At 34.1% G+C, this 10,759-nt stretch overlaps 1 protein-coding gene across 1 annotated transcript in view; it reads left to right on the forward strand.

Annotated features, from left to right (window-relative positions):
* MAPK9 (mitogen-activated protein kinase 9) overlaps positions 1-7,961 on the forward strand; it is a 28,394-nt gene extending 20,433 nt beyond the window's left edge. Inside the window, exons 11-14 of the mRNA XM_070937261.1 lie at positions 409-480; positions 1,476-1,677; positions 6,439-6,541; positions 6,697-7,961. Coding sequence (XP_070793362.1) covers positions 409-480; positions 1,476-1,618 — 215 coding nt within the window. The 3' untranslated portion in view covers positions 1,619-1,677; positions 6,439-6,541; positions 6,697-7,961. The remainder of the gene's footprint in view (positions 1-408; positions 481-1,475; positions 1,678-6,438; positions 6,542-6,696) is intronic.
* The last annotated feature ends 2,798 nt before the right edge of the window (positions 7,962-10,759 follow it).

Here is a 10,759-nt window from a genome sequence, read left to right on the forward strand (position 1 = left end):
GGAACTTTGATAAAATATTTTGCAGATATGCCATAAGTAACTGAGATAAAGTGAATACACCCTTTTTCATAAATCAGTGTCTGTTGCTACTAAGCAAATTTATATTCCATTCAGTCAATATTGATATTTAAGATTGGGTTGTTTTCATTTAAATGTCACAAGTCCTTTTCATCACCAACAATGAAAACATTTTCATCTGCAATAAAATTTAGAGCTTTAATGATTTTGTCCAAGCAAGACTTACTCCGAGAGCTCAGGACCATAATCCGTAGGTTGGTAATATGCAGAAGAGGCCTTCATCCTGCAGTGGATAGACAATGGCTAAAATGATGATGACAACGATGATATATAAGCAACAAGTGTATTATTATAACTTATGTCCATATTTGTTCTCTTCTTTATATGCAGAGTTAATATATAAGGAAGTAATGGATTGGGAAGAAAGAAATAAGAATGGTTTGGTAAAAGAACAGCCTTCAGGTTAGTCATTGATGTAATAGATTGGTTTTTTTTCTTTTACAATTTTTTTTAATGGTAGGTTGTTTTAACCATGGTTGCTAACAAAGGATATGTACCAAATAAGTTATATATTTTGCAATAGATAATATGCACACATGACTAAAAACAAGATAAAAAGCATATGGACAACAATAGCTTTTTACCAAAAAGAGGCTGCAAAGAGTTAAAGACTTTTATATGGATGGAGAGATACATTATTTCTTTTTTGAAACAATTTTACTTGGAATATGCTTGGTGATTGGGAATTCTGCTTTATTTAGAAATAATTTCTGGGGGGGGGCAGATTCATTGCTCTTGATGAGAAGCATCAAGGGAAACTTTGTGTTTACCACTGTAATCTCTCTTAACTGCAGCATATGACAGAGATGAATAAAAACACTGCCTGATTTGCACTCCAAGGAAGTGTATTAAGTGTTATGGATGACAATTTGCACCTAGCTTTCAGGAACAGATCAAAATAGTTATTTCTATCACTTTTGGAAATGCAAACTCTATTAGTATCCAAGCTATTACTGGTCCTGAGTAAATTACAGGCCTGTGACCTGGCAGATGGTATTACCAAAGGCATTATCTATTTGTGATGCTAAATGTGATTTTCTTGCAACGTTGTAAATAGCTACAGTTCTTTGTTTTTTCTTGTGAAAATTAAGCATAGAGAATGGAGCTGTTAATATGAAACTACAACATTCCTTGTAGAATAAGGTTATTATTCTTTCAGAATTGAAATCTGTTCTTTCCACACATCTTGCACATCACATAAAAGTGCATGTGTTTCTGTATTGACTATGTTTTTTTGTTACCTTAGAGACTACCTTCGAGAGAAAAATTTTCAAATTGGCATTGTTTCTCCATGCATATGTTTTTAAGTGCACATATATCTTTATGCCACATAAAACACCTACGCTTTCAACCATGTCTTGCCTCAGATTTTCTTATGCTTGGTTTACTTAGCACAGATGCAGCAGTGAATAGCAATACCAGCCCTTCTCAGTCATCATCAGTCAACGACATTTCATCCATGTCAACAGAACAAACATTGGCTTCAGACACGGACAGCAGCCTTGATGCTTTGACAGGAACACTTGAAGGATGTCGGTGATCAGCTTTGAAGATTAAGATTAGCAAAGAATCTTTGCTTCTGTTGGGCCTCTATTGCTTGTAAGTTCATGGAGCCAAATAGAAAACTTCATGTTCCGCATGTTCCTCTAAAATAATGCCTGTGATTTTACTCAGTTGCAGTAAAACTGTCTGCTTAATATTGTAGAGTGAATGCAACTTTGTATCTCAAGGCAAATGAAATATAAATATTAATATAACCTATTCTGTTTTGATCTATATCAGGTGAGCAGTTAAAATAACAAGATCAAACAAATCCATGGGCATTCTCACAGATTTTTTTAAAAACATGTTTATAAAACAAATGTGTGTATGTTTGAGAGAGGGAAGGAAGGAAGGAAGGTGTAAATCTTGTTGAATGTATATTCTGTTTCTTAACTATTCAATTGCAGTCATATGCCATTCTTAATATATCTTGCTGGTATTCTCAATACTGTATAATATAGATGCAATTGTTTTTCTGTATAGCACTCTTTTCTTGAGGCCTTTTTCTCTCCATCACCAAATAATATTGTACTCCTTCTCATAGAAGAAGCAAATTTGTGAATTTTTGCTTCACATTTTACATCTAAATGCGTTTTTGAATGTATTATTTCAGTGCTTTTCTTTGAAGAGTAGGTGGGATAAGTAAAGATAAGTCTTAATACTTATCAGAGTTAGGGTTTGTTTTTAAAATAGCAACGTTGGCACCTATTTTTAAGATGTGACTAAACACTTGTACGACCTGTCTCTCCATTGCCTTTTCCTAGTATTAACATAGAGACTCTGATGTTGACATCATGTTGGAGCTAACTTTGAGCCTCTTAATAGATATACCTTTAGTTGCTTTTGATATGTTTTAAGGGACCACTACATAGCTTATCATTACTTTCAAAAATTCACATATGGGAAAAATTGAAATACATTATAAAAAGTGAAAGGAGTCATTTTTAGAACTAAAACACAGAGGTAGGAATTAGAGGTAATCCTCGCTTAACAACACTAACTGGGACTGGGCTTTCCATTGGTCAGCGAAGCAGTCATTAGGCAAAACATGACATGGCTCCACCACTTCGTGACTGCAATTCTGGTAGTCTTACTTGCATGAGTTAGACAAGGACTTCATGCTTCTCCTGTCCTTCCATGCTCATCTCTGCTTTAACTCCCCTCACCCACCTATCTGGGTTCTTTTGGCTGCCTTGTGTTCCACCACTGCCTCATTACTCACAGCTGACCTCCATCTTCTTTCTCCCCCTGCTGACAAGACACCCTGCAGTCGTAAATGTGGGTAGCTGCCAAACGCCTGAATTTGGATCACATGATGGCGGGGGTGCTGTAGCTTTGTGCTATAATTATGATTCGTTCAGTGACAGTGTAATTTTGAATGGTCATTATGTGAGGACTACTTAAATATTATACCCAGTCTTGACTGTATTTGCTTTGCTTCAATTTCTTTCTAGCTCTGAACATGAGCAAGGTTGATTTAACAGGAAAATATTTATGTGACTATGTAGGTGGACTGGCAGATGAGCATTAAGTTTTAGAGAAGGTATGGTGGATGAAGCAAAGTTGTGAATCAAAGCCAGGTGGTACAGTTATTGAAGATTTCCAGGCTGGGGGAGGGGCAATTCCCTTGGAAGAGATTGGGAAAGGCATATTGTGTATTACCGCCTTTTTCTTCGGGCACCAGCACTTTACTAGCAGCAGAAACATATGACTGGGAATAAGTCCTATTAAGTTTAATAAGTGTGATATAGGATCACAGCATAAATTCATTGTTTTTAGAAAGAACATTTTTTTTAGCAATAGGTTCTTCAAAACACACTATCAGAATGAGCCCCACACTCCTAATTTCTCCAAATAGAATTTGCTATCAGATCTTTTGGCTATAAGATATTCATACAATTTTATCACTTGATAAAATTCAATTACTAAGTTGCAACTGAACATATTAATTGCTTTCCTTAAACATTCTACTTGAGATATGAGATCATATGAAATGCCTGTGAGAGCTTAAATGTAGCAATTAACAGAATGTTCATATTTATTCTTAAATGAATATAAATATACATTTTATGATGTACAGACACACAATCTATTATTTGCACTAGTAACATATTTCCAAAGACAATATTAATGAGTAAAATTAAATGAAATATATCTCATTGCTAATTAAAATAAATATAGGAAACAAAAGAAAGACTGAAGTGAAAGAACAAAGAAAGGTGTTTAATCATATCCAATAAAGCTTAATTTGTAACGTTGTTAAGCGTTCCACCAAACTATGTTGAAATAACTCTATAGCCCCTTTTTTTGCACAAAATCCATTCGATTTACCTGCATGAAATTTGGAAAGAGCATTTCTCACTGTAAATGCTATCTATTTTGAAATGTAATATTGTGTTCCAAAATAATCAGTTTTCCCCTGTAGTAGTGTTCAATCACATTTAGCGCATTGTAAAAAGATAGATTGCTTTTGATTTCATCCCATTCTGCCAAACAACCATAAAGCCACAGTTATATTTTTCTTAGGCTATGCTGGGGAGATTAAACTCTGAAATTCAGTTGGGATCAAGATCCCAGTTGGTACTGTATTTAACCAAAAAGAAGACAAGGATAGGAGTTAGACATAAAAGTATATTGATTAAAGTAATAACTACTAATGAAAACTCATTGCCTGTAAAAATTAGGTCCCTCATTCACAATATTAATTGATTTCCATCTCCATCTTCATATACCAACATTCGCTGATCCATACAACCCACCCCCCATCGCATACAGAATCATTCAACTACACAGATGTATTTTCCCCCTTTTTTCCAGCAGAAGCCAGCAATTGAACAAGAGGGATATAGAATAAGATGAAGGGATGCCTGCAGTAAGAATGGAAAGAAAGAGAAGGGGTGAGAGCAAATTGGTTAGAGATTGGGTGGTGGGTGGTAGATAGAGTTACTGAACAAAGAAGGAAAGAAAAGAAAGGACAAGTCTTTGTGGCAGCCTCTGAGATATTGGAACACTGGTATCATGTCCCCCCTAGTCCTTCTTTTCATTAAATCAGACATACCCAATTATGAAACAATTCAGCTGTTTCTGAATTCTGAAGGCATTATAATAGCGAGTATCTTGGCTATAACTAAACAGAGAATAATTATTGGCTAAATCCTTATTTGGAGAGAATGTGCTAAAGAAAGGGTAAGGCGTAAATGAGTTGATTATCATCTAATAGGGAACAATGTTTGCTGTAATTATGTTATAGCTTTTTTGTTTTATGTATCTGAGGAGACAGAAAAATGTGGTTGCATGTACATGTACTGTAGTTGCACTGGGACAACCAGTTAAGTGCGCTGCATACATAAAGGGGTAGGTAGAGGTAACTTTTATAGCAGCCATAAAACATTAATGCTATAGTTCAGCTATTTCTTTCATGCTTTGCAAAATCCATGACATAAAATTAATAATAGTAAATATCACTGCCCGTTAATGACACACACACATAAACACAATTTAAGTGATAGAAATATTTAACCACACTTGCCTAGATTTTTTCTTCTACATTGCTCCATACAATTTTATAACAGATTATAAACTGTTTGGAGGACATGGTAAATGAAGGTAGATTCAAACTTTTCTGCCACTCTAGATAATGTTCTTGTTGTAAATCAGTTGATAATGTTCTTTTGAGCAATGGGTATGGCATTAATTCATTAAGAAAAGCATGGACAACTCCAGGTATGAGAGGGAAGGAACAATGAATTAAACATTATGATTCAATGGCCATTTTCCATATCTTAACTAATGTTTGGCTAGCATTATATCATCACCAGGCTAAGTATGACTCTCTTCTAACATTTATTCATTGAGTTGAAAAGATAAAACTAGTCAATATTTTAAGTATAAGGACAGAGTTCTAAGCCTGAAGCATACATTTGCACAACTGATTTTCTTTCTATAAAAGAATGTAAGTAGGATGTAACATGGAAAGTTTTCCATGTTTTGTTTATAAGTTTGATGGTGAATCCTACATTTCAGTAGAGTCATTTCTTACTAATTTAGATCAAATAGTATATAATTACTAAATACTTTCAATCACCTGTAGTTTGATGTGTTCAAATTAGTTCAGTGTCACTTTTCCAAAAGCTAAGTGTGTATTTGTAAATGTCCAAGTCTTTCTGTAAAAATCCTGTCACGAACCTGTCTACTCTAGCATGCTCTGACATTACTGTGAAATGTTTTAATAGGCATAATGTGTGTACTTCCTGTACTTAACTGCTCACCTGAAAAAAAGGAGAATGAAGCAAATTGGCTAGTAAATGTTCAATTTCTGTCCTCTACATATTATTTTAAATATACTGAGTAGCTGAATGGCATTGCAGAGATAGAATGGTTTTCCAAGTTATTTTTGTATGTGCCCCTTTCTTTGTTCAGAACATTAGAGTCTGGATTGTTTGGAAAGTGCTTTAAGGAAATGAGTTTACACAAACTTGCATATTTATGATGAAAATTATATGAAGAGGCATGTGTCTGTGCAGATCATTTTCTTTTTAAAAGCCAAGAGGTACATTTCATGATGCAGCAACAAAGGAAGCAAAAAGTGTGTCTTACTAGGAAAATGGATGAAATGGCTTTTTGTTAATACTGCAGCACAGTTTAAAAGTGAAGGCAAAGTCAGTAGTGCTTCCTGCTGCTTCCAATAATGGGTGCCAAAGGCTTAAAGAAAGTTGAATAATGCTGTTTTAGTTTAGATTAAGTTGTCAGAAATTTAGACTACATTAATTAAATGTAATTATAAGGGAATATTTATGCATCCAAATGTTTACTTTTCAGATGACTTCAGTGTCTGTTTACATTATGGTTCAGAGTTGGTTTAAAGACCCTAACACCTGCACCTTCATTGATCCATTCTATCTAAAACCTTTTCTGCAAAACGGTATGCTGAAGTCTTTTGTTGCTGTTACATCATGTTTACATGATTTTTTTTATTAAAAAAAACATAAATTTAGAGAGAAGGGCTTAGATCATATTTCTAATTTAGGCCTGGATGTGCCCAGTGTGCCTTGACTCTCTTTTTCCTTTGAATGGCAGATCACAGGTCATATCACAAATATGTTTTTGAAACTCTGTTAGCTTCACAAGATGCTTGTCAACTGCTGGACTTGGGAAATTATGTTGAAAGCTCCTTTGATGTATGGAATTAAGTATAAGGTTTGTTGGATTAAGACTAAAGTAATAGGATATAATAGTATTGATCTGTATCTTTGGGCCATTATGTAGCACTCTATGAATTAGGGAAAAATTCATGTGTGCAGTCTACAAATTTGTGCTAGGATGTACTGCAAGTTGCCAAGTTAATGATGTCTGAATCCCAGAGATTCTGAGTTCCAAAACAGAATTGGTGACCCTTTTAGTTTGAGAATTACTTGCTGGATAAATTCCTAAAATGGCAAAATACTTTTTTTTTCCAAGTGCAGATACATTTTGCAGTAATGAGATCTATGTATAATAGTTGAACTGCAAAATCCAGAACTAAAGAAATGTATACTAAGAACCTTGATTAAATTTTATGAATCTAAAATCAATAGTGCCTGTAAAGCTGGTTGAAGTTGTGATGTATAAAACTAATCAGGGCATATAAATTTAGTAATTCTGTTGGAGCGGAATTTCTTCCTGGTGATGAATGTATTTGTAGAACTTAATTGAAGCTATGTATGTTTCACAGATTCCCAGGTCTAGTACTTGAGCCCCAAGTTAATTTCTCTCAGAAGACTCCCTGATTTTTTATGTCTTTCTTCCATCATGTATACTTCTGAGATCATATTTTATATGTTGGGACATGAAAATTTGCCAAATATTTAAATAATTTGCTTAGAATCTTTTTTAATGCCATTATGTAACAAATCTCATGATATATGCATTGTGCATGATAAGAACTTTGTATTGAAGAATTGCAAGCCATCTACTCCTTATATGTACAAAAAACCATTCTCATTTTTGAATTATAAAATTATATTTTATTTTTATAATTGTAATTCTGATTGTGAATTTCACTGCCACTAACTCATTGTGGATATTGTAGATAAGCTTGGGTCCTATATTTCAATACTTACACAATTTAAAAAAAAATAAAGTAATGCCTTGGAAGTAGTAACATTTAATTAAACCCCAAGTTTAATTGGTTCTTAAATTAAGAAATGAATTCTTCTAAAAGCCAAGAAATAAATGTTTAAAATGAGTTTAAGATTTACATTGTGTTATTTAAAATTTTAATGTTCATGTTGTCATGCTGCTGTTCAATTTTTGCACTCCAGTAATTTTTAAAAAAAATTTAAGCATGGTAATTCTTCTCAGTATATTCATGCCTCCTGTCTTTATTGGTAAATCATTTATAACATTTTGCATACTACAGTTGAGATTGATGCAATCCAACACAACTATAGCCCCAATTCTTATAGATACCTGTGCATTAAAGTAATATTTCCTTATTTTCAGAATTTATATAAAGCTGCACATATATATGGTCCTCATTTAACAATTGCACATTCAGTGACTGATCAAACTTATGATGGTGCTTAATGAATGGTAGTCCTGATTAGCCATCAGTGCTAATTTCTGTGGTCATGTGGTCATGATCTGTTTGCTAGTGCCCGTCTTGTAATTGCAGCATCCTATGTCATGTGATTGCAATTTGTGAACTTTCCTGCTGACTTCCCACAAGCAAAGTCGATGGGGAAGCCTGCAGGAAGTCATGGTCACAGGAGGTCCTAGCTTAACAAATAAATTTTCTTGGCATATTTATTTTCCACTAACTTCAGTTAGAAAATTACTAAGTTTGCAGTTTTTCATGATGACTTCAGAATTATGGCCTAGGAGTGGAGCAGTAACTTTAAAAATCCATATATTTAAAGTTCTGTGAGTGAAGTATTCGCTATTTTTTCCTCCGAAATCAATTTGCACTTAAACATTGGTTAAGTTGATTTCAGAGAGACCTAAGCGCACCTTTCTGGTTAGATTTAAAGAATTATTAGCATTAGTATTTATAATATAAACATAGTGCACTATAATACTATATATAATTACGTTATTTATAGTGTACTTTAAGCATGTCTGTATGTATGCAGTCACACATACACACACATACATGCATAAACAAAACCTTTGTTAAGAAAATCCTAAAGGTAAAGGTTTGTCTTGTCCAGTCGTATTTGACTCTAGAGGGTGGTGCTCATCTGTTTCTTAGCCAAGGGAGCCAGCATTATCAGAAGAGATTTCCATGATCATGTGGTCAGCATGACTCTACTATGAGGCACAAGGAATGCTGTTGCCTTCTCACCAAAGTGGTACCTGTTTATCTAATTGCATTTGCATGCTTTTGAACTGTTAGGTGGGCAGTAACAGAAGCTTACCCTGTCAAGCAGCACTCTGTCCTCAAACCCAGGCTGTCAACTTTCCAGCTGAGAAGCTTGGCATCTTTAACCTCTAAGCCATCGTGCTAATCCTAATCATGCTAATAATGTTGCTCTCTTAATTAAGAGAAATGACTTTGTTTATAGGACCCTACTGTTGCATGGTGTGCCCTAGACTGAAATATGAATGAAGGAAAGCCTTAGTTCTTTCTCCTTTAAGGTGAAGTATATACACAATGACCACATTTCACTGCTCTTGCAGGGCACATTGGGAGCAATGGTTCTTTCACAGTATATCTTATAATGGGAAACTACACTATACTTTTATATAGAAACAGGTAAGTAAAACATGCACAATATTTTAATGTTTAGGTGAGATTTTTCAACAGAAAATAATTGGTGGGAAGTGGAACCGAAGTGAATTCTGGTAAATTCAAAAAGATTAAACAAAACTCAACTTTTGACAAGGATGTCAACATATCAGCTGGTAATACATTTTAAACTAGATTCCCACTTCCACCCCCACCCCATAATCTTGTCACATCGAATTATATTCAATTTTAAAGCCACTATAAAAATTAAATGTTGATGAAATATGCATACAATCTCTCGCTCACTGATCTTTGTCTCTTGAAATAAATACCCTGTGTTGTTGGAATGGGTGGGGATCATACAATTATTTTCCATTATTTTATTTAAATTTGTATCCCTTATTCCATTTCTTAAGGAAATTAAAGCAGACTAAGGCATTCTGTTAAAGTTGGGAATGTTTTGAAAATAATTTGAAAAAGATACTTCAGAACCTGCAGAACATTCACTCTACAGTAAAGTGTTACCATACTTTTTCAAGTTTCTGTACAAGTCTGAGAAAAGGTTCTGCAGGTTTAATGAGTTTTCTGCTTATTAAAACAGTCACATCATTTTGCAAAATCTCATGGAGTCTTGAAAAAGTGGACTCTTTTAAAGCTGTATTGCAGCCATATGTTCCAAATTTATCTCCCCTGAATAATTTTCAAAGCGTATCCCCTACAAAATATAAATCAATTTAGAACCTTGTTTAGAACAGCACCTAAAATAATAACCAGTCTAACTCATAGACTTTTCTAATAACAAATTGGGGCTATGTGCAAAATCAAAGACAATGCATGCTAATGCTTGGAAATGAGGCACTTTGGAAATAATGTGTTTTAAGAGAGTCCCTCAATAATATTTTAGCGCTTAGAGAATTCATGAGGAAGGTGTTCTTGTCAGTCAATTGGCCTCTAAGCTAGCTAGGGTTGAAAGGTTAAAATCAAACTTAGCTGCTCCTGCGTTTTTGTACTACTTGAAACTTCTATATAATTTTTAAGAGCACCTCATTTACAGCACACTGCAGTAGTCTCCTTTTGTAACTTACAGAAGTATAGATAATGACTAGCAGATCCAGCAGGTTCAGGAACAGCAGAAACACTAGATTTAATACAATGCACTTCTTGCTGTAATCAATTTATTAATCAGACTTACATAGCCATTCATCTCACAGAAATGTCTCCGGATGATACAGAATAATAAAAAAAGAATGCATATATAAAAACTGGCCAGGAAAATCAGCATTAAAAATGGATGTAATTAAAACAAATTCTATACAAACCTCAAACAGATTGCACCAAATAGCTATCTGTTAAGGTTGCCAAGGTTAACAAGCACCTGGTGGTGTGGTTATTAAGGACATCTTTTTAAATTTAAAATATTTGTATTTTATCATG

Source organism: Pituophis catenifer, unplaced genomic scaffold (genome assembly GCF_029215685.1).
Source record: "Pituophis catenifer annectens isolate HBS135680 unplaced genomic scaffold, rPitCat1.0.hap2 SCAF_2, whole genome shotgun sequence".
NCBI classification, from domain to species: Eukaryota; Metazoa; Chordata; class Lepidosauria; order Squamata; family Colubridae; genus Pituophis; species Pituophis catenifer.